Below are 23,737 nucleotides of genomic sequence, written 5' to 3' on the forward strand. Positions count from 1 at the left end.
ATGTAAATGTTGAAAAGGCGTACGACCTTCACCGATCAGCTAATGTGTGGATATAGTCATGTTTAAAGAGAGATAGATGGTTTTGCATAGTCATGGATAAAAGTTATTTTGAAAAAGGTTTACACTTTTGATGATTCTTAGTAGACGTATCTAGAGATGTTAACCGTACAAAAGGTATTGCTTTGACAAAATAGTTGTACATTTTCTTGTTCTACCTTGACACTCGTACTCTTCAAGTTTCAGTTTGACTTGCAGAAGAAATTGGGCTGTTTTGTTTTATTCTATTTCTTTTTTTCTGAAATAATTCTCTGACTTGTTGTACATAATTACTAAATATCTTTGTGTATACTCAATTTTAATGGTGTGATCCTAAAGATTCTTCAGCATTTCACCATTAACTGGTCCACATTCCTAACCTATTTAAGATACTTCTGCCCAATTTTTCTCTTTGTACTACTATACGTCTTCTGTAGTTGGTGGCCGTTTAATTCTCAACTAAATGGAGGATAGCTATTTTTCGTCCATTTACGGGATTATTTTTTAAACATATGCTCTTTCTTTAGACCCATTTTATTTTTTTGCGTAATAATTTTTTTTTCCAATTCAATTGTATTCAGCCCAATTTTCGCTCAGGCTCCGCCACTAGTAACAAGTTGAAATTAAGCTCACAACCAACCCAAATTCAATGAACAAAAACGACAAGAAAAAAAGGGACAAAACACCTGATACCTCACGTTTTTGTCATGTGATATTACTGTAGCAGTGGTAACCAATTGCCACACATGAATCAAATTAAGATTGAGTCTCTATATAAATATATACTCATGCAAATGGCATATAGCATCACTGTGTTTAATTGTCCTGAAAATAAGCACACTACCAAATTATAATGTTCAGCAAAATTAATGACACCCTCTTCTTTCTTTCTTTATTTTTTTTTCTCTTTTAGTTTTGGTTACCAGGTCATTTTCATCCAAGTTGGCATCACATCGGCCAATAAATAGAAGATGTTCATACATCATCTCAAGAGACAGAGAAAACCGGGTCGTGTTCATACGTTATAATACACTGATGGATCTAGGTGCAAATGGTGTTGTCCAAGGATAGGTCAAGAGAACACTTTCAAGAGTGCCATGCTTCCCAATTCCCATTTCAAGCCTCCCCATGACTCTTTTCCCATCACTTCTTCTTTCTTTCTTTTTTTCCGGCTCCCTTCGTTTCTGAGGCCGAGTGTAATATCTTGTTTAGATGGGACTAAAACCTTTTAGTCCCTATCATATCGGATATTTGGATACTAATTATTAATATTAAACGTAGACTATTAATAAAATCCATTCTATAACCCTCGACTAATTCGCGAGACGAATCTATTGAGCCTAATTAATCCATAATTAGCCTATGTGATGCTACAGTAAACATGTGCTAATTATGGATTAATTAAGCTTTAAAAATTTGTCACATGAATTAGCTCTCATTTATGTAATTAGTTTTATAAGTAGTCTATGCTTATTACTCCAAATTCATCCGATATGATAGGGACTAAAGTTTAGTCCATGTATCCAAACACCACCTTAGTTTCAAACTATTTCTTCAAACTTCCAACTTTTCTATCACATCAAAACTTTCCTACACACACAAACTTCCTATTTTCCGTCACATCCTTCCAATTTCAACCAAACTTTTAATTTTAGCGTGCACTAAACACACCCTGAGTTCATTCTCATGTTTTCTAGCTTGTCAGTCACTTCAACGGAATTATGTGTCAGTGTCAACAGTTTTACATGCACAAAATCGAAAATATGAGGCTAACCGCACAATAACCACGGGTATTGGTCTTGTCAATTTATTTCACATCATCGACGAACCACTAATATTCACGTCAACAATTTTAAAGGCATAAACCAGGGTTTGAAAATATGATGCTAACCGCACGATAATCACGGGTATTGGTATTGTCAAGGTAGTTCATATTGACATACCGCTCGGTTAACCTAACCAAGTTTAAAAAAAATTAAGCTTTCTTTCAAAAGATAAATGGCAGGCGACAAACATTTAGAGATGAAATCGATCACCAAATTTGTATCAAATTCATGTCCGGTCTCCAAGGCCATCCATGGCCATGTGCCAATTGTTCGATCACACAGGGGTCCTAAATATTTCAATATAAGCCATTGTGTTTCAATATGTTTTCGATATCAATCATTTATTTTCAAAAATTTCCCTCTTCTTAATCTATTGATTCGGTTATATCGTATTTGTTTTTTTAGATAAGTTTGATAATAATTATGGCAACCATATAAAATACAGTTTACAATGACGATATGAACGTGTATTCTCATGTGCTAAATATTCCATTTTTTCGCTTGGAATAAAATAAAAATAAAATTCTAAATTTTCTTTAAAATTAACAGACCTTGTGATATGGGGACGTACTCCCTCAGTCCCAAAATAATGGAATGTGGCCCATCCTAAAATGACGAATCTGGACAAAGGCTTGTCAAGATTCGTTCTCCTCGGATAGATCACAGGTTAAGTTATTTTGGGACAGAGGGAGTAGGTAGTCCCTTTCTGAATTTCACTGAAATTGTCAATGAGGACGAGTAGTAATCACGGTTATCAACAAAACCGCTAATGAGCGAGGATCGGTATTTCGAAACCCTGGCAGTGGCACACATACATATAGTATCATCAATTACGAGCCACTTAGAAAAACCAAGGCCCCTAATAGCAAATCTGTACCACGGTTTACGTATACTATACATTGAATTTGGAAGGCCAAGCTGAGGGTGTGTTTAGTTTACGTTAAAATTGAAAGTTTGGTTGAAACTGGAATGATGTGATGGAAAAGTTGAAAGTTTATGTGTAGAAAAATTTTGATGTGATGGAGAAGTTGGAAGTTTGAAGAAAAAGTTATGAAGATAAACAAGGGCTGATTGAAGTGTCCATAGCAATCGCCAGGTAAGATGACAAAGAAGCTTTACTGAATGCTAATTGCTTGCTCTGCCAATGGATGGTGGCATCTAATCTCAACTTTCTTTCTGAGTACATGTACTTTTTGGACTCATACATCATGCACTAAACACGCACTCGTGTGGGCAGTGTACATTCCAAAATTGATGGACATTTCATCAAAAAAAAAGAAAAATGATTGATGGACACTAACGTTAAATCTAAAATTTGAAACCTAATAACGACCCATTCGATTATAGATATAAATTAAATATTATAAAAAGTAAACTTATAGAGCAAGTGATCCAAGCAATACAATCGATCTTTTTTTTTAAAAAAAAAGAACATAGTTTAGAGACGTAGAGCAGATAATGTACAGTAATGATCCAGTGAAGTTGGATGAAGAAATGCACGTGTGTGTTCATAGGGGTAACTTTACGCGCGTTATAAGCGCCTGTATTTGTACTATGTTTTAAAAAAAATGAAGAGGAATATGCCGAAATTCCATATCATTCTCAACTTATTGTAAAGGCAAACTCTGATGGGCCGTTTAGCGTGTATAGAGGGGGACTTAACCATGGAGGTTTTGGTGTAATTATGGAGTAAAAGTGATCACAGCCATTCACACGTGAGACATGAAATGCAGTTCAAATGACAAGACTGAAACTTTCGGTGCAGAACTGCAGAGTTGCCGCTGTGCTGTCTCTTGCTCTGATACTGTGGATGTAAGTTTGTAATGTCAATCTGTTCATGTTTTTATAGAGGAATCTGTTCACGTTTTTTTTCAGAGGAATCTGTTCATGGTTGGGAATTCATAATTTTGTTAGAGTATCCAGGAATGCTCATGGGCCTAAAAGGCTGGGCTTGGAAAACCATGTTGCTAATCTAGACAGGCCTTCGCTACGTACCTGGGCTATCCTCCATCAACTGGGACTGCGGGATACTATTATGGTGGTATCTCGACGTTTGGACCAGGTGGCACAGGAGTTTTTTACCCAGGAGCATGGGTGGCGGTCTAGTCTACGGATTGATAGCCACTAAGATATACGGTGGTATCTCGACAATTAGACCAGGTGGCACAGAAGTTTTTTACCCAGGAGCATGGGTGGCGGTCTAGTCTACAGATTGATAGCCACTAAGATATATGTTTCTGTTAAACTTTTGTGCTTGGGAGATGTTCTAGTTGTTTCTTTCTTCTTTTTTGGCTATGTGCATTTTATGCAGAGGCCGGCGGTGACTCAGTTTGATTGTATCATCTTGATGTAATTAACTGAGTCTAAATAAAGCTTCTATTATCTTCAAAAAAAAAAAAAAGACAGGCCTTGGCAATTAACAGCGGCGCTCCTACAGTATTGTAGTCTGGGTCACAGGAGATAGAATTCCATTCTTTAGCTGTTTTAGCTTATAATAATTATGTTATTAGTTAAAAATTAGAGTATTATATATGTGTTATGACATGCATAGGATTCCCGATAATTTTTGTTTTGGGTTTAACACTGGCAATTAGTATATGACAATGACAATGACTTGGGTGAGAGAGGGAGGATCAGATCATCCAGTTCTGCTTGGATACTGATGCAATGATCCTTTTCATCTGCTTTACTGCTACTCCAGCCTTCGTCCATTATTGATGAGCCGTAAAAACAACTAAAAATAATTTATACGTAAAACTTTTATATCTATTTTACTAACGGTTCTAAAACCAATTATGCAAAATAAACTAAAGTTATACTACCATCAGATGACCTAACGCTGAACGATTTAAAAGCCAATACTGAAAAATAAAGTTCAATGAAAAACCATCAATATCAACTTAGTTTAAAAATCCAAATTTTGACAGCGGATTATAAGTTGTAGGACAAAAATGGGAGCCTTATCTGTAGTGTAAAAGATGCCAACGGCTTGCCGGTTTATAAGCTGTATGGCAAAAAGATAACAGTGGCTTATAAGCTCTATAACTGTTTCAAAATTTTAATTTTGGCTACGGCTGATAAGATAATAATAAGCAGATGCTGTAGTGTAACGAGATGTTGTGCTGGTCCTGGTATTAAATGTGTGCATTTAGAGGGGAGTGTACCGGATCAAAGAGACAGGGATACACAGATCTTGATGCACTGAACAAGAAGAGGTCTCTCTCCCTGCAACCAGCGGCTCCGTGTCCTGAGGATGTAGGGTTGTTGTGGACATGGCCTACACAGAACAAGTGCAGAGAGCACAGTGATGAGTGGCAGATGAATTGTCACTGTGCAAGATGAACTGGCACACGCGGTGTAACTTGTACTGTACCATGCTGCAGCGACTGATTACCATAGCCAGTAGCCTAGTACAGTTCCAGGCTTCCAGCAATCCTGCTTTGATGATGATACACAGAAATGTTTGGCAATGGGAGGACTGTTTCCTGTTTCAATCTTTTTTTCACAAACGCACAAAAGAATTACTTGTCAATATATTAGAAAAAGTTATAGTTACACAACGCAATCAGCCAGACCGACTTATACAGGGGAAGGGAGAAAAGGCAAAATAAAAGGCTGGTTTCTTGTTTCAATCACAATGCAGTTGTGTCATAGTTTTGCTTATTATAAAACTTTTATATGTGTGTTCTTAGAAATTTGAATGTAAATGCTGGAAAATAAAATTGTGATGAAAAAACCTCAAAAATCGACTCCAAAATTAGGTTTCTTGGTCAGTGGTGAAGCAAGCTGATGTTCTGTAATTCTGATTGTTTAGAGATCAGATTATATGTTTCACTCTCTTTTACCCACTTTTCAGCTCACACTGGATGGTGTTTTGCAGTGTTGCTGTTGCTGAGGAAGGTCGTTTCTTTCAACAAAAATATGGATGCCATCTTCATCGGTTTTGTTTCTTTCATTGGAAAGGACACCGAGGGGAGAAGAGTTCATCAGTTAAAGCACATCAAAAGATTAATTTTGGAACAGGTCAGAGTGCAGGAAAAGGAAAATCATACAGTTACTTGTCTCATTCACAGTTACTACTACTAGTCTGTATTGGCACAGCTCAGGATATAACTGCATCTGATGAACCAGCTGTTCACAGTTCACAGATGACAAATCTGCAGCAGCAGAAGTTAAGCATGAACATTGATGCAGCAGAAATTCACTTGCATTGTCCGTTGATGCGATGCGATGAGATATTCAGATAAGAGTTCAGGTGTGAGTGTGACCAAGAAGATACTAGCTCGGTTGAACATGGACACTGATGCAGACCAAAATCAGAATGTAGATTTTAACTCAGTTGCATTGGCCATCAACATGATTCGACAAGATCTTCAGATAGAGTTCAGGTGTGACCGAGAACAATACTAGTTGATGTTCCTTTTTTTTCTCTGCATTTCATTCTCAATTCTCACTGACAGACATGTACATCACAAAGCTAGCAGATTTACCAGACTAATCAACACCTCTTCCTCTTCTTCTTTTTTTAACCAGCAACGACTAAATATGCAACTATGCATCTAATCTACTCATTATCTCTGTTCTTGATTGCGCATCACAACCAGATTAAACTATACATTTCATCTGATTTCATCTCATCTCATCTCATCCTCTGAATCTAAGCCGCTACTTCTACTACCACAGCTGGTGGTTCTTTGAGTATCTCAAGCTTCCTCGCCGCTTCGACGCCGCCGCCGCCGCCGCCGCCGCCGCCGCTGCTGCTGTTCTTCCTGGTAATCCTGATGTACCAGAAGACGACGACCACCACGGCGGCGGCGAACCCGACGAGGATCACGTCGGCGCCGGCGATCGACCGGTCGGGCTTCATCACGCCGCCACCCTGCGCCGCCGCCACCACGCCCGCCGGCCCTGGCGCCGCCGCCAACACGGCGCTCGGCGGCTCGGCGCCGCCGCTGCCGGCCAACAGCGGCCTCGCCATCGCCACCGCGGCCACGCCGCCGGCGCCATGCAGCACGGCGGCGCCAAGAACCGCCGCCAGCAGCCTCGGCGTCGCCAAGAACCGGCTCCTCGCCATTCGCGGCAGCAATGCAGGCACGGAAGAACAGAGAGATGGATGCAGAAATGCAGAATCTGGCTCGAATCTCGATCTCTACGAGCTCCGCGGCGTTGTGGTGATGAAATGGTGGTGGATCAGAGGTGAGATGTGAGCTGGTATATATAGAGTGAGGTGAGGTGAGGTGAGGTGAGGTGGTAGGGGGACCCGACCAAGGTCGTAGTGGGCAGGGCAACGGCACACGAGAAGGATAAAAAAATAAATCAGAATTCAGAGTTGAGAATTATTTTCCCAGTCTCAAAATAAATCAATCTAGAATTAGATAAGATATTACCTAGTACTACGAATCTGTACAGATTTCTATTCAAATTTATTGTACTAGATAATATTATATTTTGGCCTAAATTTGCTTATTTTGGGATTGATGAAGTACTCCCTCCGTTCTAAAATACGTTTATTTTTTATCTGTTTCATTTGTTCTAAAATAAGCTTATTTTTTAATAGTCATTGTATCGGAATTTATAACGATAGAGAATAAATGAAATAGAGGAATAATTGCATTAGCCATTAGAATTTGATAAAGTAGGGATATTTTAGTTTTTTTTATGTGCTGGATGGGTGAAAAATGAAACTATTTTGAGACGAGAATATAGTAGATTGGTTGGGAACTTGGGATTCTGAATTTGAGCAGTGATGTGGAGTAGTAGCAACTGAAATTTCCAAGAGTGAGACCTGCTCTGAATTGATGTGCTGTTTACAGTAGAGGAGGGAGGAGATCGATCAGGGGAGGTCGGGATCGGGGGGAGAGAGGCTCGGGGAAGGCTTGGAGTGGGACGGACGCATGCTGCACTGGTTACAGCTGAGCTGAGCTTAGCATGAGTGTGCATGGCTGGATGCTTCTCAACCTTCTTTGACTCATGTTCTTCACCTGGAGTGGTTGGTTGTACTAAACTACTAGTACTTCAGTATTATCATAAAAGGTTAAGAGCACATAGTGTGATATACTTAATATGCAGGACCATTACCACTAAACTATGGGTAAAAACCATAGTTAATCTAATCACACACATTCATACAGGTTGTGATTGTCACTACTCCCTGTCCTAAAATATTACTTCCTCCGTTTCATATTATAAGATTTTCTAGCATTACTAATATTCATATATATGTTAATAAATCTAGATATATATGTGTCTAGATTCATTAATACCTATATAAATATGGTTAATGTTAGAAAGTCTTATAACTTGAAACAGAGATAGTACTATCTAAGATAAAATTTGGTTCATCCTAAAACAATGAATCTGAACGAAAGATAACTAGTCTGGATAGAATCGTTGCCTAGATCTATTGTCTTAAGACAAACTAAATCATATTTTAGATAGCAACATTCCGGAATACTGAACGCTGCAAGCGTGTGACAGCAACGGGCTACCCCAGCATTTGACCATTGTCAAAGCAGAAATGAAGGCGAGCGGCCGCGTGTCTGCTGGAGGAGAGGACGACAGGCAGAGCAGAGGAGGGGAGGTTAGCTTAGCTGGATCCATCCATCCATCCATCCATCGATAGCTCCATGGCTGGCTGCACTGGAGAATGCGCGTTTGGTGCGGCGCAATGGACATTCCGTATGCTGCTGCGACTGCGAGATCCCTTGGTTTGGGTGGCAATGCGTCTCTCTCCTCTTCATTTGCTTTGCTTCCGGCTTGATTGTGCGTACTAGATCTGCACACATGCGATGAAGGGGAGCGGCCTCCTGTTTGGTTTGGGTGTATTTGTATATGGCTAGAAAAGTTTTAGCTGTATTTAAAAGAGGTGGTCCGTTTTTTTTCTCTCTCTCACTTTTATGATTATATGGTAGACACGTGCGCATAGAGTGTGTGTTTAGAGGAATAGAGACTAACATTAAATCTCTAGCCTCACTAAGAAACAAAGTCATGGTTAAGTAATTTTGAGAACAAGAGATCATATTAGGGCATCCATAATGTGAAAAAAAAAGATAACCCTTATAGCTCTAGACGAGCAATTTATATCAATGTAAAAGCTGGAAGTAGAAAAGGAAATGTGATAGCCATCTCTAGCTATATGGTCCACCCACATGAATTAAAAATGCATTATATTTCACCTCTCTCGTGAGGGAACATTGGCAGTTGAATGCGATTTATTTTAAGGTGTGGGTTTTAACTTAATCCAGTATCCTATTTCGAACAACAACAACCCACTTACGTGGATTCAATCTATATTGAACTACTTAGTCTATATACATTGTGGCATATAACTGAAAATACGATTTTCCCCGTTACCATACAAGTCTAGCCTTGAGTTTCTAGCCTATTTAAGACATGTAAAAACTGTATAATTTTTACCCAAGCAGTGGTAATGGTATTTCAAGTGAGCACTCGATCGGTATTGGAGGTACAGTAAAAAATATTTTTTGTTCTATGACAGGAGTATGCTATTAACAAGAACAGGAACAAAGTACCGAATCAGTTGGAGTGAACCCCACTAAGAACATACAAGTATCTCCAATGATCCGGAAACAGTAGGGAGTGGCAAATAGAAAAACAAAAGCTATGGTTTAAAGGATGCCTTTTGAAGATACTTTACATTAAGATGATCAATTAACAAAGATATGTCACTCACGCTGCTACTACTGACTGTACTAAATCCAGTAGCTTTTGATGTAGCCTGCATCGGGAGTCTACTTAAATATCGTAACTTGCTTAGACCTCAAGTCTTCATCTGGTCTGAACAATCTAGGAATGTATTAGCTGGGCGGACGCAGCATATTTCCGTAGAAATAAAAAAAATCTATATTTCGCGAGATTAGATATTGGGTTTGTTGCCCTACTAGAATTGAAGAAATCATTAGTAGGGTGGTGGAGTCGTGGGTATATAAGTATGACTATTCAAAATTTTAATGTTCGCTCTGGAAGTATGTTAAGAGACGTATTATATCTGTTTTACGTATGTAGTGGTATGTATGACTCTGTTTTTCATGAATAAATTTTTTTGGTAGGTTCAACTCAAGCACTATAAAATTTTGATAAAGATGAGATAAAATGGATATGTTTGGTTTAATGCTAAAATTGCATTTGGTAAGGTGAAACATATGGCTGTACCAGAATTTTGGCACTGTGGTACTAATAATTTTAATGATGTGTTCAGTTTACTATCTTATCAAAAAAATCTTTACTTTAAAAGTGTGAACCTGTTGTGCATGCGAAGTGATGTATGCCTCTGTTTTTCATGAATCGGGAAAAAAAAAGATGGTAGCTTCAACTCAAGCACTATAAAATGGACAGGTTTGATTTGATGCTAAAATTGCATTAGGTAAGGCTTTGTTTAGTTCACGCCAAAATTAGAAGTTTGGTTGAAATTAGAACGATGTGATGAAAAAGTTGGAAGTTTGTGTGTGTAGGAAAGTTTTGATGTGATGGAAAAGTTGAAAGTTTGATGAAAAACTTTGAAACTAAATACGGCCTAAGTCGAAACAATAGATGTGTGTCCTAGAATTTTGGCTCTGTACTTCCTCCATTTCACAATGTAAGTCATTATAGTATTTTTCACATTCATATTGATGTTAATAAATCTAGATAGATATATATATGACTAGATTCATTAACATCAATATGAATATAGAAAATGATAGAATGATTTACATTGTGAAACGGGGGGAGTAGTATTTTTGATTGAGTGTTTAATTTACTGCCTCATAAAAAAAAAACTTTACTTCATTGGAGTTCAGTAGAGTAGCAACTAGCAAATCAAAGTAAGCCCATGGAACTTCGGCTGTCGCCGACAGCATCTAATCTGTTGCACGAGCACGCAACAGCAGGAATGCAGGATGTGTTCACCGGTCTCGCAACAGGAGAGGATGTTGTGTTCCTGAATCCTGATGGACTCCCTGTGAAAAGAAAACCAAGCAGGAGCAGAGACAGATCCAGCAAGATGGATGTGTTGGCCTCACCTAAACCATGTTTTTGTTTGCAGGTTAATTGCTTCGGTGCCCGGAGGCAGAGGCAGCTGAGGCAGCTGCAACGCAACAGAAGGCGCTTGCATTTGCATGTGTGGTACTGTGGTGTCATGTGTCAATTCAGAGAGCAGTGGGGTTGGTGATCGAGGAGTGCACACGCTGAACATTTTGTTGGTTCTCTGCAGTCTGCATCTATTCTAATCTCGGATGGATCATGTGGTTGGTGATCGACATGATAAAAATTAGAGTAAATTGCGCTCGCGGTACATGAATTTGCTTGGTAGGTGCAAATAGGTATAACAACTTGTAAATTGCTCGTTTTGGTACAATAACTTGTCTAGTTTGTGCGAACCTAGTACAAAACAACACACACATGCAAAATTGATCTAATGTGTAGTACCAGATAACCAGTGTGAGACATATGCACGCTATCAGTTGTTTGTAGTTGTGCAGACGCAAGCACACTAGCTTAATTTTGAACATATCAATCAACAACAGTAATTACTATATTACAATCTCTTGTAGGCTGTTTGCACTACTAGAGTACGGATTTTATTTTTCAAAACAAAACAATTACTAGCGCGCAAAGGTTATCTGTGTGGATTATTTTGACCCATGTTCGCATAACCTAGTCAAGTTATTGTACTAAAACGAGTAATTTACAAGTTGTTGTACCTATTTGTACCCACATCATAAGTTTATGTATAATGAGTGCAATTTACTCTAAAAATTATTATTATTACCTGACAAATGAAGGGCCAAATGAATAAATGATTCACAAGAAAACGCTTTACCCTGTATTGAAGTGATTGCATTTGAACACAGGAGTGCAATTTCAAAGTAGAACACAACATAGGAAAACAAGGAAAACACCGACATTATGATGAGTTTATATTAGTAACAGGTGAGAATGGTGAAGAAAGGGAATTCTTGAAAATCACTGCTGGCGGTGGCTAAAGAACCTGAACACCAGCTGACGGATCAAAACTGGAATATGACAAAAACAGAGTATCACATTGTCGCACGCTCGCAGACAAGGAAAAACAGATGCATGTGTTAGAGGGTTGGCTGTGATCTAAGTGGAAAGGCGACAGCTGCATCTTCGTAGATAAAGAAATTATCAGTTCAGTGCATGTTTCGTCCAGTGAAGATTGAACTAATGTCGCGAACTTTTGATTGACTGAAACTTATTGACTGTCGGGATCTCACCCCGCGTATCTACAATCTAGGTGGAACAAATCCACGCATGTATACAACAAAATGGACCATGTGAGGGAAAAACAGCGAAAAACAGAAAAGCCTCATCAGAAGAAGAAAAACTATGAGAAGAGAGCTATGGGGCTCAAAATTGTTCGGGATCAGCGGCAGATCAAATTTGATGAATATCTTGTGGTATCAACAGTGCAGCGTAATCATCTACCATGACCTGCCAACAGAAAGAGAGTCAAGGACTTTATGTAGGAATGCACAAATCCGCATACCTAGCGTTGCGACATGGTATGTCAAAGGGATGTCAGATTATTCTCTACCTTGTATTTCTGACCATGAAATGTGTATTCTACAAGTAACAGCTTTGGATCACCAGGGCAAGGATCGTAGAAGCCCATTATTCCAGACTTCTTGATCCCCTCATGAAGCTGCAAGTGGTGGAAATTTGTTGTCAGGCAACCATATTTCGATCAAACGTATAAACCTAATTAACTTTGGAGGAATGTATTGAGCTACTACAATGAACAAACAATCTACAAAGGTAAAATAGAGTTAAACATAGCCTAGTATTGGGAATATATAACAGGTAATCCCTGTCTATTTGCAAGTTAAAGCCCGCAGGTACCATATTATATTGTTGATTTTCCAGTGGAATTACTAGCCAGAAAAGGAAGGATAGATAGGATGCAAAAAATAAACTACATATTATAGCATTTGTTTACCATCAGCTTTGTATTAACAGATAAACTTATATGTGATTGGCACATACCTTTAGCTGGCCTGCCTCAGAGACGAGGAAGTTCAGTGGGATGGTCACGTCTAATACTTGCGAAGCCACATCATCATTCAACTCATTTGATTCGCTGCTCTCTTTAACTTTTTTGCGATTCCCATACAGAGCTTTTGTAATCACCAAGCCATCATCCTCCAGCTGTCTATTCTTCTTACGATTTGAGACAGGTTCTAGTAACTTTTGTGCTTTTTTCGCTGCGCGTCTGGCTTCAGTTAGCTATACAAGAAGGAACCCTAAGCACTTGATAACCTTATTTATGTATAGAATTTGTTTAAATAAAATTTAACAAAGAAAATAACATGGGCATGCAGTTAAGAGACACATTGCAGTTGCAGATTGCAGAGGAGCTATGATAAAGAGAAGCCACAAGATAGTTTGTCCTCTTCTTTCAAAAAAAAAAAAAAGATAGATGTTCCATCATGGAAAAAATGGAAGGTCTAATACATGTATTCCCTCCGTCAAAACATAGCTACCTTCGGCATTCAATTTTTGTCTCAAAATATAGCTACTTCTCCAACTACCACTCATCTCAATCAATCACAACCATCCCCTATTCAATTCCACTTACTTCCTTAATCTCCGCCGCAAAACTACATTTTCAAATATAGTAGATATATTTTGAGATGGAAGGAGTATCTATCTGTATAGATTTAACTGAACTGGCATGTGATAACCAAAGTTGGGTGACTAATTCCAAAATAAAACTATGTGAAGGTTCCAGCTAGTAAACTTCCAGTCCGCCCTTTGCACTGGTGTACATAAGCTGTCTAATACAAGTAAGAATACAAATGACACAAACAACCTTGGTTTACCTGTGAAGACAAACTTTCCATTTTTTCAAGTTCCTTCTGCTTTTCCCGCTTAAGACAGTATGGCTTTACAAAATACGTCTGTGAATCAATAAAAAGGCACAATTTGCATTTAGTGAACTGATGATGCAGCAAAGGTAACAAATGTGAGATAATGCTAGGAGTTGCAAATATCACATTCCAGTCAGGAAAATCCTCCCAACAAAAAAAAAAAAATCAGGGGTAAGAATGAACATAGGATAGGACTAATTGATAACCTGAAGTAGAAAATATAGTGTTGAAGGAATAGCAAAAACGCTGGTAGCAAGTAATGCATTGAAATCAGTTGAAAGCAAAACCTGCACAATTATTTAATAAGTCAGTGAAACCTAAAAAAAGAAATTATACATGGAATCATATGTTATTGAAGGGGTAAAATTATCAACAACAGTGAAAAATAAAATAGATTTGTATCACGGTGATGCTTTTATCCTGTACCTGCATTATAATATTTGATAAACAAAAAATATTAGAACCAGATAGGACTCAGGAGTAGAACAGATACTTACTGGGATAACTAATTTTTGACCAGCACGATGCAACTCGAATCTCCAAGAGACCCCCTACATTAGATACATGGAGGAATTTCAGAGTACAAAATGGACAGGAAGATAAAAGTTGCCAAAACGTATCAAGCAACAAATACATGAGATTCCAAGATTAATACATAAAACCCATCAATGCTAGAACAAGCCATCTTTGATGTTGTATCCTTATATGTAGTGGATAGCAGATCATAAGCCATAAACTACTGTTGAAGACCATACCATTAGTTTGGATGATGAAAACATCCCTAAGGCTGCGTTCGGGAGGAGGGGTTCCCCAACCCCTCCTCCCCGGCACGCAAAACGAAGCACGCGTTATTACATAATTAATTAAGTATTAGCTTTTTTTTTTCAAAAATGGATTAATTTGATTTTTTTAAGCAACTTTCATATAGAATTTTTTTGCAAAAAACACACCGTTTAACAGTTTGAAAAGCGTGCGCGCGGAAAACGAGGGAGATGGGTTGGGAACTTGGAGATAAGAACAGAGCCTAAGAGGTTATATACTCCAAAGTGCATTACAGAGCTATTATAAACACTGCAGAGGATGCTTTCTGTCTTTCTCACAATCATTCATACTAGAAGCATGTGTATGAATAAGAACAATAAAGATTCATTAATTATTTATTCACAACAATACATTATCAATAATTCCATATACATGTTTCAAACTCATCGCAGAGTAATAGCAATAGATTAAAATGTTTATTTCCATTGTGGATAAATAGAAGTGTGCATGAGTTACTTGCACTGTTATCCATGAATAAATATCATAGGCATAAATGCAGCAATTAAGTTTATTAATTTGCTTTGACTCAGGAGATAAAGTGAATTAGCCTTTTTTTTGCGAGGAGAATTAGCCTATATTTATTGTGATCATCAATAAGGAACCAATGTTTAGTCATGTTTTAACCCCCCGAGGGATACCTTCGGAAAGGACAAAAGCAGGAGCGGACCTAAATAGAATAGGAAGTTGGGTTCTTTTGTTCACTTTCCCAACTCATCTCTCTCGTTTTCCGCACGACGCTTTTCAAAATGCTAAACGGTGTGTTTTTTGCAAAAAAAAATTATATATGAAAGTTGCCTTAAAAAATCATATTAATCCATTTTTCAAAAAAAAAACTAATACTTAATTAATCATGCGTTAATGTATACATCGTTTTGCGTCCCGGAGAAGAGGGGTTCCCAACCCCTCCTCCCGAACACAGCCTATACAACACTGTTTATCCAAAATCAAATTGTCTTAAAAAAAATACTCCCTCCATCCCAAAATATAACTTCTAGCCTTTGAATTTGTCCCAAAATATAACAACTTATCTATCGACATTCTCTTCTCAACCAATCACAACCCTCCACCATTCAATTTTCCCACCTACCTCCACTTCTCCTCCAATCACAATACTCTCCCATTTAATCATACCAACTTTGTTAATAACCGTGTCCAACTCTAAAATACTTATATTCTGGGATGGAGGGAGTAGCATTAACACAAGGTATTTCAACAGAATCGATATGGTGATATGGTAGCAAAATACCAAGAGAATTTTCTCAGATATTGCAAGAGATTAGAGCAAAATCCCACCAAACACATGAGACCTAAGAAACAAGCACTTCACCTGGATTCCTATATTATAGATCATCCTTACAGTACTGAACTCAGATATCCGCCTTCCTCCTCCAATTTCAAAATCAAGGGCCGTGCTGCAAGAAAACAGTTCAAGAGAGAGGAATAGGGGTTACAAACTCATGTAATGGCTTTCAAAAAATGCAATACGGCCATACATAAGTGAAATCAAATAGTATACACCTTCCAACTCGACCAGCAACGCGACCATGAGACTTGGTGGAGAAATAACGGGTGTAATGAGCAGATGCACCAAAATAATTAGTACCAAGCTGGAAAGAAAAAGGCTAGGTTGTTAATACAAGTCCTCAAAAAGCAAGCATCGGATAGTTGCCTGATGTAAGAAAGTGAAACAATCTATAAAACAATTAGTTCTTGAAGGCATTACAGTCAAGGTATATATATTATAATCACTGTGAAGCCTGTTTTTCACAATTTATCAGAGATGTAACTTTCTCAATTTTCAAGGCCCTACAGTCCTACACAGAATAGGTGCTGTTAATTTAGTGATGAGATTGCTTGGAAAATTGAATGACCTTCCAGATATCTGTAAGTACTAATGAACCATATGGCAACCATGGGGAGCTGGTTACTTTAGCTGCTGATTGCTTAGAAACACTCCTATACTAACTACTGTGCTAGCTTCAGAAGTAAGAACACAGCGGCGAACTTATAATAGATGCTGTAACTACACCTCCTCGGAAGTGTCATGGATAAAAGTACACAGGGCACTGTTTTGAAAGAAAATAAAACCGTGAATTCTACAGAACGAAACAACATGAAGCTACGTGCTACTAAAAATGAATCCAACCAGGCAATGTAGATGTTGCGAGGGCATAGAATGGCAAGTACTTCAAATTCCAAACAGATATGTCAACTCTTAGCTGATAACAGAGTTGTTTCAGAATTACCTTCACATCCCCTGCTGCAGAATTTTTTTCATCCTTCTTTTGCCATCCAACAGAAATACTTGAGTCTGTACCAAGGGCAAGCTGTATCTGGAGTTTGGGGGCAAAATCGAGTAACGGACACAGGAAAAGAAAATACCATCAGCTTACCAACACAAAATAAGTAGGTTTTGTATTTAACCTATGTTGTGAACAACAATGTGGCAAAATTCACATGTACATTACATAAAAATAGCATGTATCAATAACTAACGGAAGACGACTTAGGCTGAGTTCGGATGGGGGAGATGGGAACCTAACTCCTGCGCACGGAAAACGGAGCGGTCCATTAACACGTGATTAATTAAGTATTAGCTAATTTTTTTTCAAAAATGGATTAATTTGATTTTTTAAGCAACTTTCGTATAGAAACTTTTTGCAAAAAAACACATCGTTTAGCAGTTTGAAAAGCGTGCGCGCGGAAAACGAGGGAGAGGGGATGGGAAAAGGTGCATGCGAACACAGCCTTAGTAGAGCATAAATCAGTGAGAGCAAACATAAAACTCATTTTGGATTTATGCCATTTGAAAAATTCTTGTAACTTATCCAGAAAGAGATGTATAGTGTCTATAATATGCATCAAATGTAAAATGAACAGTTGACAAGTTGTTCTATACATGAATTAAACATGGAGCCAAAAGTCATGTTTGGAAAGATGGGGGTGGGGGGCACTAAAAGATGTGCTATTTTCCTAAAAACTATGCAGCCTTAATTAGCAGGGAGCCTAGGAGGCTCTGCAAATATTGAAAATAAACAGGTATCAGTTTCATGGTTCCATGTAGGGTGGGAATAGAACTCGAGTAATTTTTTCAGCAACGGCGTTTGACATCACAGATTGTACACATATTATCCGTGCTCTTTTTATATGTTAATCTATCCATGTTACCATGTTTTTGAATTGCTAAGTTGCTAGCCTATTAGTTACTTAGTTGTGTATAGGAAATAAGCAGTGTATCAGAAAACTGAAAAGAGCATCAAGAATAAAGGGACATACATTCCCAACAATATTGTCAGATAGTTGGCGAGTCCAGGCATTTGATAGATTGATAGATCCATCTCTCAAAGAAAGAGCAAGTCCAGATGTTGCTGTCGAATGTGGTGAAATTTGACTGGAGTGCATAACGATCAAGGAATTATAATTTGCAATATGCAAGCAAGTAGCAATAGAAGTAAAACAAAATGGCATGTTCTTACCGAAATGTTTGTACGCTAATAAGGGAACGTAGTCCAGCTGTAGCCATAAACTCTACTGATGCCACAGAAGACAACTGGTGACGCAGCACAGCGCTTGCTGCACCAGTTCCATCTGTGCCATTGACAACCAAATTTCCACCAACAACAACAGTATTTTTCTTGGACACTGGCAACTGAACTTCACTGGACATTCCCATGCTGCCCATTTTCAAATCAAATAATTAAATAATGGAGCTACAGAAGAATATGGGAAGTATCAAGCTGAATTGAAATACAAAAGGGTACTTGATAAATATGTCTACAGGTTATAAATAAATTGGTAAACTGCCATCCTAGTTCATGGGAACAGTACAATATACTGATTTAGCCTTACTGAGAATTCTTAAAAAAAAATGCATACATCAAAATCAGCTTATAATCCTTTCAGAACTAAAGCCAGAGCTTTGGGGAGCTTTTTCACAAGCAGGCAATTGCCGCGATCAACGAAATTTGGCCAACATGATAGTCTGTAAATTGTACTTGCAAGCTGGAGGTAGTAACTCCAACCTAGGTGTTTCTAAGCACTCAGGATTGACATAAGATAAAAGGGTGGGAACTGGTAAAGCCGGAAAGGAAACAACAAGTGCAAATTTCTAAGGAAGCACTACTAATATTTTCACTAAAAAAACATTTCCATTTGCTGAATAACTGTTGCCATCACCAAAACATGCTGAAGAATGTGGAGCGGTACATACAATACCGATAAGCATACAAATTAATAAATGAGCTCAGTGAGTACAGAATTACTAATTAGTTCGAGAGATATCAAACTAGGTGATTGCTTCACTCTATGTGAACAGCTTCAATATTGCACGTGGCTGCAGAAAAAAAGAAGACACAAAATATAATGGAAAGCATTATGTACCCTCTCATGATTCCATAGCCATCTAAATACTGTGGCACGGAAAAATTAGCAATTATTGAGCCAGTGGGTCGAGCATGGGCTAAAAATTTCTCTTCTTCCTTGCGCCGCTTCAGCCGTTCCAACTGTTCTTTGATTTCCTCTGGTTTGTTTAGCTTGGGGCCAAGTTCCAGGCCAGAATTTAAACCTTCCATACCATAGATGTCATATATCTGCCTCTTGTTCTCATCTGATAGTATCTCATATGCATCACGTATTCGTTGGAAGTTTTCAGTTGCCACATCCTTCATCTAGACAAACACATATGAAAATGGAGGATACTAGTCAGTTCAGAAAAAAAACTCATCAATGTAAAACAAAGGGTTATTCCTAGTTCAACAAAATATAGATTATACCAGAAGCAGGAATCTATCTTAGGACAAATTACTGTTTAAAATGGGGAGCCTGGAGAATCAAATGGTGCACTATAAACATCTGAATGCATCTGTGAAGCATGAAGAAGCTGAAGATTGGACTTAACGTCAAGATTACTCACTAGATTAATCTTAATAATCTTCATAAATCGGTTCACAAAAGTATAACGCTCTCTTTTAAATAAGGCTGGTACTTTAGTGTCACATCCCTCCCTAACTTTCATTCTGAACCAAAAAAAAGCATCAGGGATTGTTCCATCGAACATGGTTGTAAATGAAGTAAATGAACATGTTTGCCGCTATTCAGATATGCAGCTTCTCTAAGCAAGAAATGCAGACGAATTTAGCATATTGGTATCTCTCCGATTCCCATGGCACTAGAGCAATGCCTACTACCAAACGTTAATCTCTTTGCAGACCATAATACTGGTGCAAATGATATATAGCCAGTTCAAACAGACCAGATATGTGTGCAATTTGGCACAAGCAGTAATTAGAAATTATCAGCATTTCCCATTATCATCTTATATGTTTACTGATTCTCCTAATGATCTCCCATGAGCACTAAGTGGACCCTTAGTTATCATACATTGCCCAGATCTTCCCCTTGATCTCTACTCCGTCTCTCAATGCAAACTTGTGAAAAATTCACTGGAAACAAGCGCAGCAAGGTCAGTGTCGAGACCAATCAACTACCAATCCTAGCCGGGCACTACCCGATCAAACCGGTGAAAACTAACTACTCCAACCGAATCCCAATACAGCTCGCAACTACCTGACGAGTCAATCGATCGGCGTTTCATCAGTAAAATCTATCACGGAGCTAAGCGTGGCGCGCAACCCTAAGCCAGCCAGCACTTCGAGCCGATCGAATTGAAAGTTGCGACGCGGAGATGGGGCCATGGGGGGAGGAAGCGGAGCAGCGCCCTGTACCTGGGGGTCCTGGTACTTGTCGGGGTGGTAGATTTGCGCGTACTGGCGGTAAGCCCGGCGGATTTCCTCCCCGGAGGCGTCCGGCGAGAGGTGGAGCAGCGCGTAGAGCTCCCTCCCGTCCTCCGGCTCCGGCGTCGACTCCATCCCGCCGTGCGGCGGCGGCGGCGGCGGCGGCGGCGGCTTCCTCCCCCTCTCTGCTTTGCTCCGCGCGGCGATGCGGGTTTTTTCGGAAGCGAGGGTTTATGTGGATTTTTTTTTAATATATTTTTTGTTCACTGCTCATCCTGATTTGGTCTTAATGATGTTCTTCTTCTACTTCCGCCGCAAGGCTCACGTTCCGTGTACTAAGAGCAAAGGCGTAAACGTAGAACTACGTAGTCATGTGTAGAATACGACTTCTTGGCGGACTTGCGTAATGATGCAGGCCGTACTGGGCCAATTTTTTTTATCTGTTTATTGGGCCGAAGGAAAGGAAAGAGCTGCGAAATGTTCGATTGTGTTAGCGAGCTGATCGTGAAACGATTAGTGCATGATTAATTATTAAGTTGTCCCGTGTTTTACTGCGGGATATATGTTAGATAATAGAAAAATGATTTGGATTAAAATATTATTAAAATAATGATTTAGCATGTGTATGTTTAGTTTTAGAATGAAATAAATTGTAGATATAATTAATGTATGCTTGTATGGAAAGGTTTGTGTGCTTATAATGAATTGATGTAGCATGCTTGTATGTAAATTTTAGGATTACTAATAAATATTATGCTTGTATATTAAATTTTAGGTGTTTAATGAGTATTAACTTTATAAAAAGAAAATATTAGAAGCTAACAGATAGAATTTTTATTAAATCTTTTAAACAAATTATGCATACAAAGTTTTGCATGAAACATTGTTTAGCAGTTCGCGAAAATAGATATTAGAAGCTAACAGATAGAATTTTTATTAATCTTTTAAATAAATTATGCATACAAAGTTTTGTATGAAACATTGTTTAGCAGTTCGCGAAAATTAACGCCAGACAAACAATCAAACGGGCCCAAGTCTCTTGTTAGTCTTGTACTCTTGTTCTGTACATGGTTGGGCCTATCAATACCGGGCTACCGGGCTTCCAAACAAGAACGATTTAGGCCTCGGCTTGGCCCAAACTTCTGAGAGGAAAGGACCACGACGAGACGACGAGGCCCGGGTGCAAAACTATCGGGCTTCCACGGGTAACTAGTACAGTAGGACTAGAATTTTTTTTATTAAAAGTTTTACAAAAATAATTTTCCATTTTAAAAATTGACGGAAGTAGTCGCCTACCGCTCTCTGGGAAAAATCGCCCTCCCAGAGGGCGGCGAAAATGACGTGGCAGCCGGCTGTTCGCTCTCGGGCGACGGCCGTCAACGAAATTTGCAGGCGGCCCCCTTGCCGCCCTCCGCTAGGGCGATTTTATACTGTGCGGGGGGCCGCCTGCAAATGGGCGGCGAGGGGGGGCATGGAATTTTGCAGGCGGCCCCCTTGCCGCCCTCCGCTAGGGCGATTTTGTACTGTGGGGGGGGGCCGCCTGCAAATGGGCGGCGAGGGGGCATGGAATTTTGCAGGCGGCCCCCTTGCCGCCCTAGGGGAGGGCGATTTTATACTGTGCTCTATATTTTTGTATAAATATCAATAGTTATCAAATCTTTTTATATTGAAAACTATACAAGATTAAAATCTCCAAGACTGGTAAAATATAATTTTATTATTTTTTAGGGCATATTTGGATTGTTACCGTACAAATATTTTGTTAGTGCCAAAATATAAGCAAGTTTTGGCACTACCAAATATTTGGTAAGGTAAAATTGCATTTGATCATATTTGGTTTGCTGCCAAAATGTAAAATTGTAGTGAAGAATGTTCTACATAATCTCAAATCTAGATTACGTATTACCAATGAATAGGCTTCCATTTTCGTGTGTGGTGTGCTAGTGGGAAAGAAGATATAAAGAGGTTGCCTTCAGATTGTCAATTATATAGCGTCGTTTTCACTGCAATATATGTGAACTCAATGAGATACATTATTCATTAGATGTGACAAGACGATCACGCGTGGGCGTGATTCACTTTATGTCAACAGGCAGCGCCGAAAGTTGATAGTGATCACTCGAGCTGCCGCTTTTCATGTGTGCTGTTGTGGACTGTGCGCGCTACTGGATCTGACACTACCGTGAAGCGCCGAAAGTGTGTTGTCGTGAGCATAAGTTATTCTAGCACCATATGAATGAAAAGAACTATGTAGACGAGACAAACACAAGTAGTACTGCAGTAGTAATAGCAAAAGTAGTACTGCTTTACAAGTTTGTAAGCCAAAAGAAACGGTCACATAAGGACTGAAGAGGTAGAACACTACTGACGAGGCCTCTTACCCCTGTCCCTCCTACCCTGCGCCCTAATGTGCCCCTGAGAGTACGTGAGTCGGTCCGGGGGTACGGCACGGCCAACCCGTCCTGCCTGTACAGGTGTGACCTCTGGCTGCTCCTAAGTGTGCGCCTCTGGAGCTCCTCCAAGCTGAGAGGAGCCTAGTACGTCGTGGTGGTGTGCACCGTGCAAGTCGTCGTCGTAGAACTGGCTAGTAGGACCAGTCCTACCGGCGTGAGACGAAGAGGCCCCAGTACCGAAGATCCCGGCTGCAAATCCTGCTGGACAAGGACCATCAGTTTCGTACAAGTATTTAACAGTAGTAATAAAAAGTAAAGTACCGTGTGGGCGAGGGATCGACGCTCCGTGAGAGGAAGAGCTGGCGAACGCGCCCGAAGAGGTGGCGAACGCCCCTGCGGAGCTCGCGGAAGCGCCGGTCGTGCCTGCGAACGCGCTCGAAGGCAGACGAGGTCCTGCGATGAGGAAACGTGCAGTTAAAACATGGTGACATATTCGTGCAAAAGCTGAAACAAAAATGAACTAATATCTGGGCTGAACTGTACCGTGCGAAACCGGTGCTGTAGGTCGCACTGCTCCGAAGCTAGGGGCGCTTGAAGGCAAACGAGGTCCTGCGAGGATGGAACATCAAGTTACGACGGGGTGATGTTTTCGTAGAAAAACAGAAACAAAACTTAAGAAACCTCTGGGCTGAGCAGTACCGTGCGAAACAGGTGCCGTAGGTCGAGGTCCTGCTCCGACGGTAGGCGCGCGAGGCCGTGGTTGTACCGGACCAGCTGGAGGTATGACGTCCACGGCGCTGCGACAGGAGAAGACGCGCATGACCGCACGCATCTTCTCCTGCATCCGGTCGAAGGTCACCCTCTGCTCAACGTCAGTCAAGTGCAAACCTCTGTTCAACCTCACTTGGACTGCGGTGATATCGGCACTGATATCCCGTGCGGCATCAGCCTATGCAAGATGGAAATAAAAAATTCAGTAGTTGTCCTATATTATGCAAGATAAATGAAATAATTGTAAGAAGTAATACAAATTGGACGTA

General features: G+C 39.6%; 1 protein-coding gene and 1 long non-coding RNA gene across 3 annotated transcripts; both read right to left on the reverse strand.

Moving 5' to 3' along the window:
• Window positions 1-11,964: 11,964 nt before the first annotated feature.
• On the reverse strand, window positions 11,965-20,529 carry LOC4349071 (chaperone protein dnaJ 13). The gene is made up of 13 exons (XM_015759559.3): window positions 20,296-20,529; window positions 18,953-19,239; window positions 18,049-18,246; window positions 17,849-17,963; window positions 16,819-16,905; window positions 16,091-16,179; window positions 15,900-15,984; window positions 14,248-14,301; window positions 13,957-14,037; window positions 13,703-13,780; window positions 12,867-13,106; window positions 12,418-12,525; window positions 11,965-12,314 (listed from the first exon to the last, which is right to left on the reverse strand). Exons 1-13 carry the CDS (start codon window positions 20,437-20,439, stop codon window positions 12,258-12,260), a joined length of 1,623 nt encoding a protein of 540 aa, XP_015615045.1. The 5' UTR covers window positions 20,440-20,529; the 3' UTR covers window positions 11,965-12,257.
• Window positions 20,530-22,789: 2,260 nt separating this feature from the next.
• On the reverse strand, window positions 22,790-23,642 carry LOC136353779 (uncharacterized). Of its 2 annotated transcripts, none has more exons than XR_010737211.1 (4): window positions 23,397-23,642; window positions 23,241-23,306; window positions 23,019-23,150; window positions 22,790-22,958 (listed from the first exon to the last, which is right to left on the reverse strand). It is a non-coding gene; the product is annotated as an uncharacterized lncRNA (long non-coding RNA). The 2 variants fall into 2 exon arrangements; XR_010737210.1 differs by having other exon boundaries at window positions 22,791-22,955.
• Window positions 23,643-23,737: the final 95 nt, after the last annotated feature.

Source organism: Oryza sativa, chromosome 10 (assembly GCF_034140825.1).
Source record: "Oryza sativa Japonica Group chromosome 10, ASM3414082v1".
NCBI classification, from domain to species: domain Eukaryota; kingdom Viridiplantae; phylum Streptophyta; class Magnoliopsida; order Poales; family Poaceae; genus Oryza; species Oryza sativa.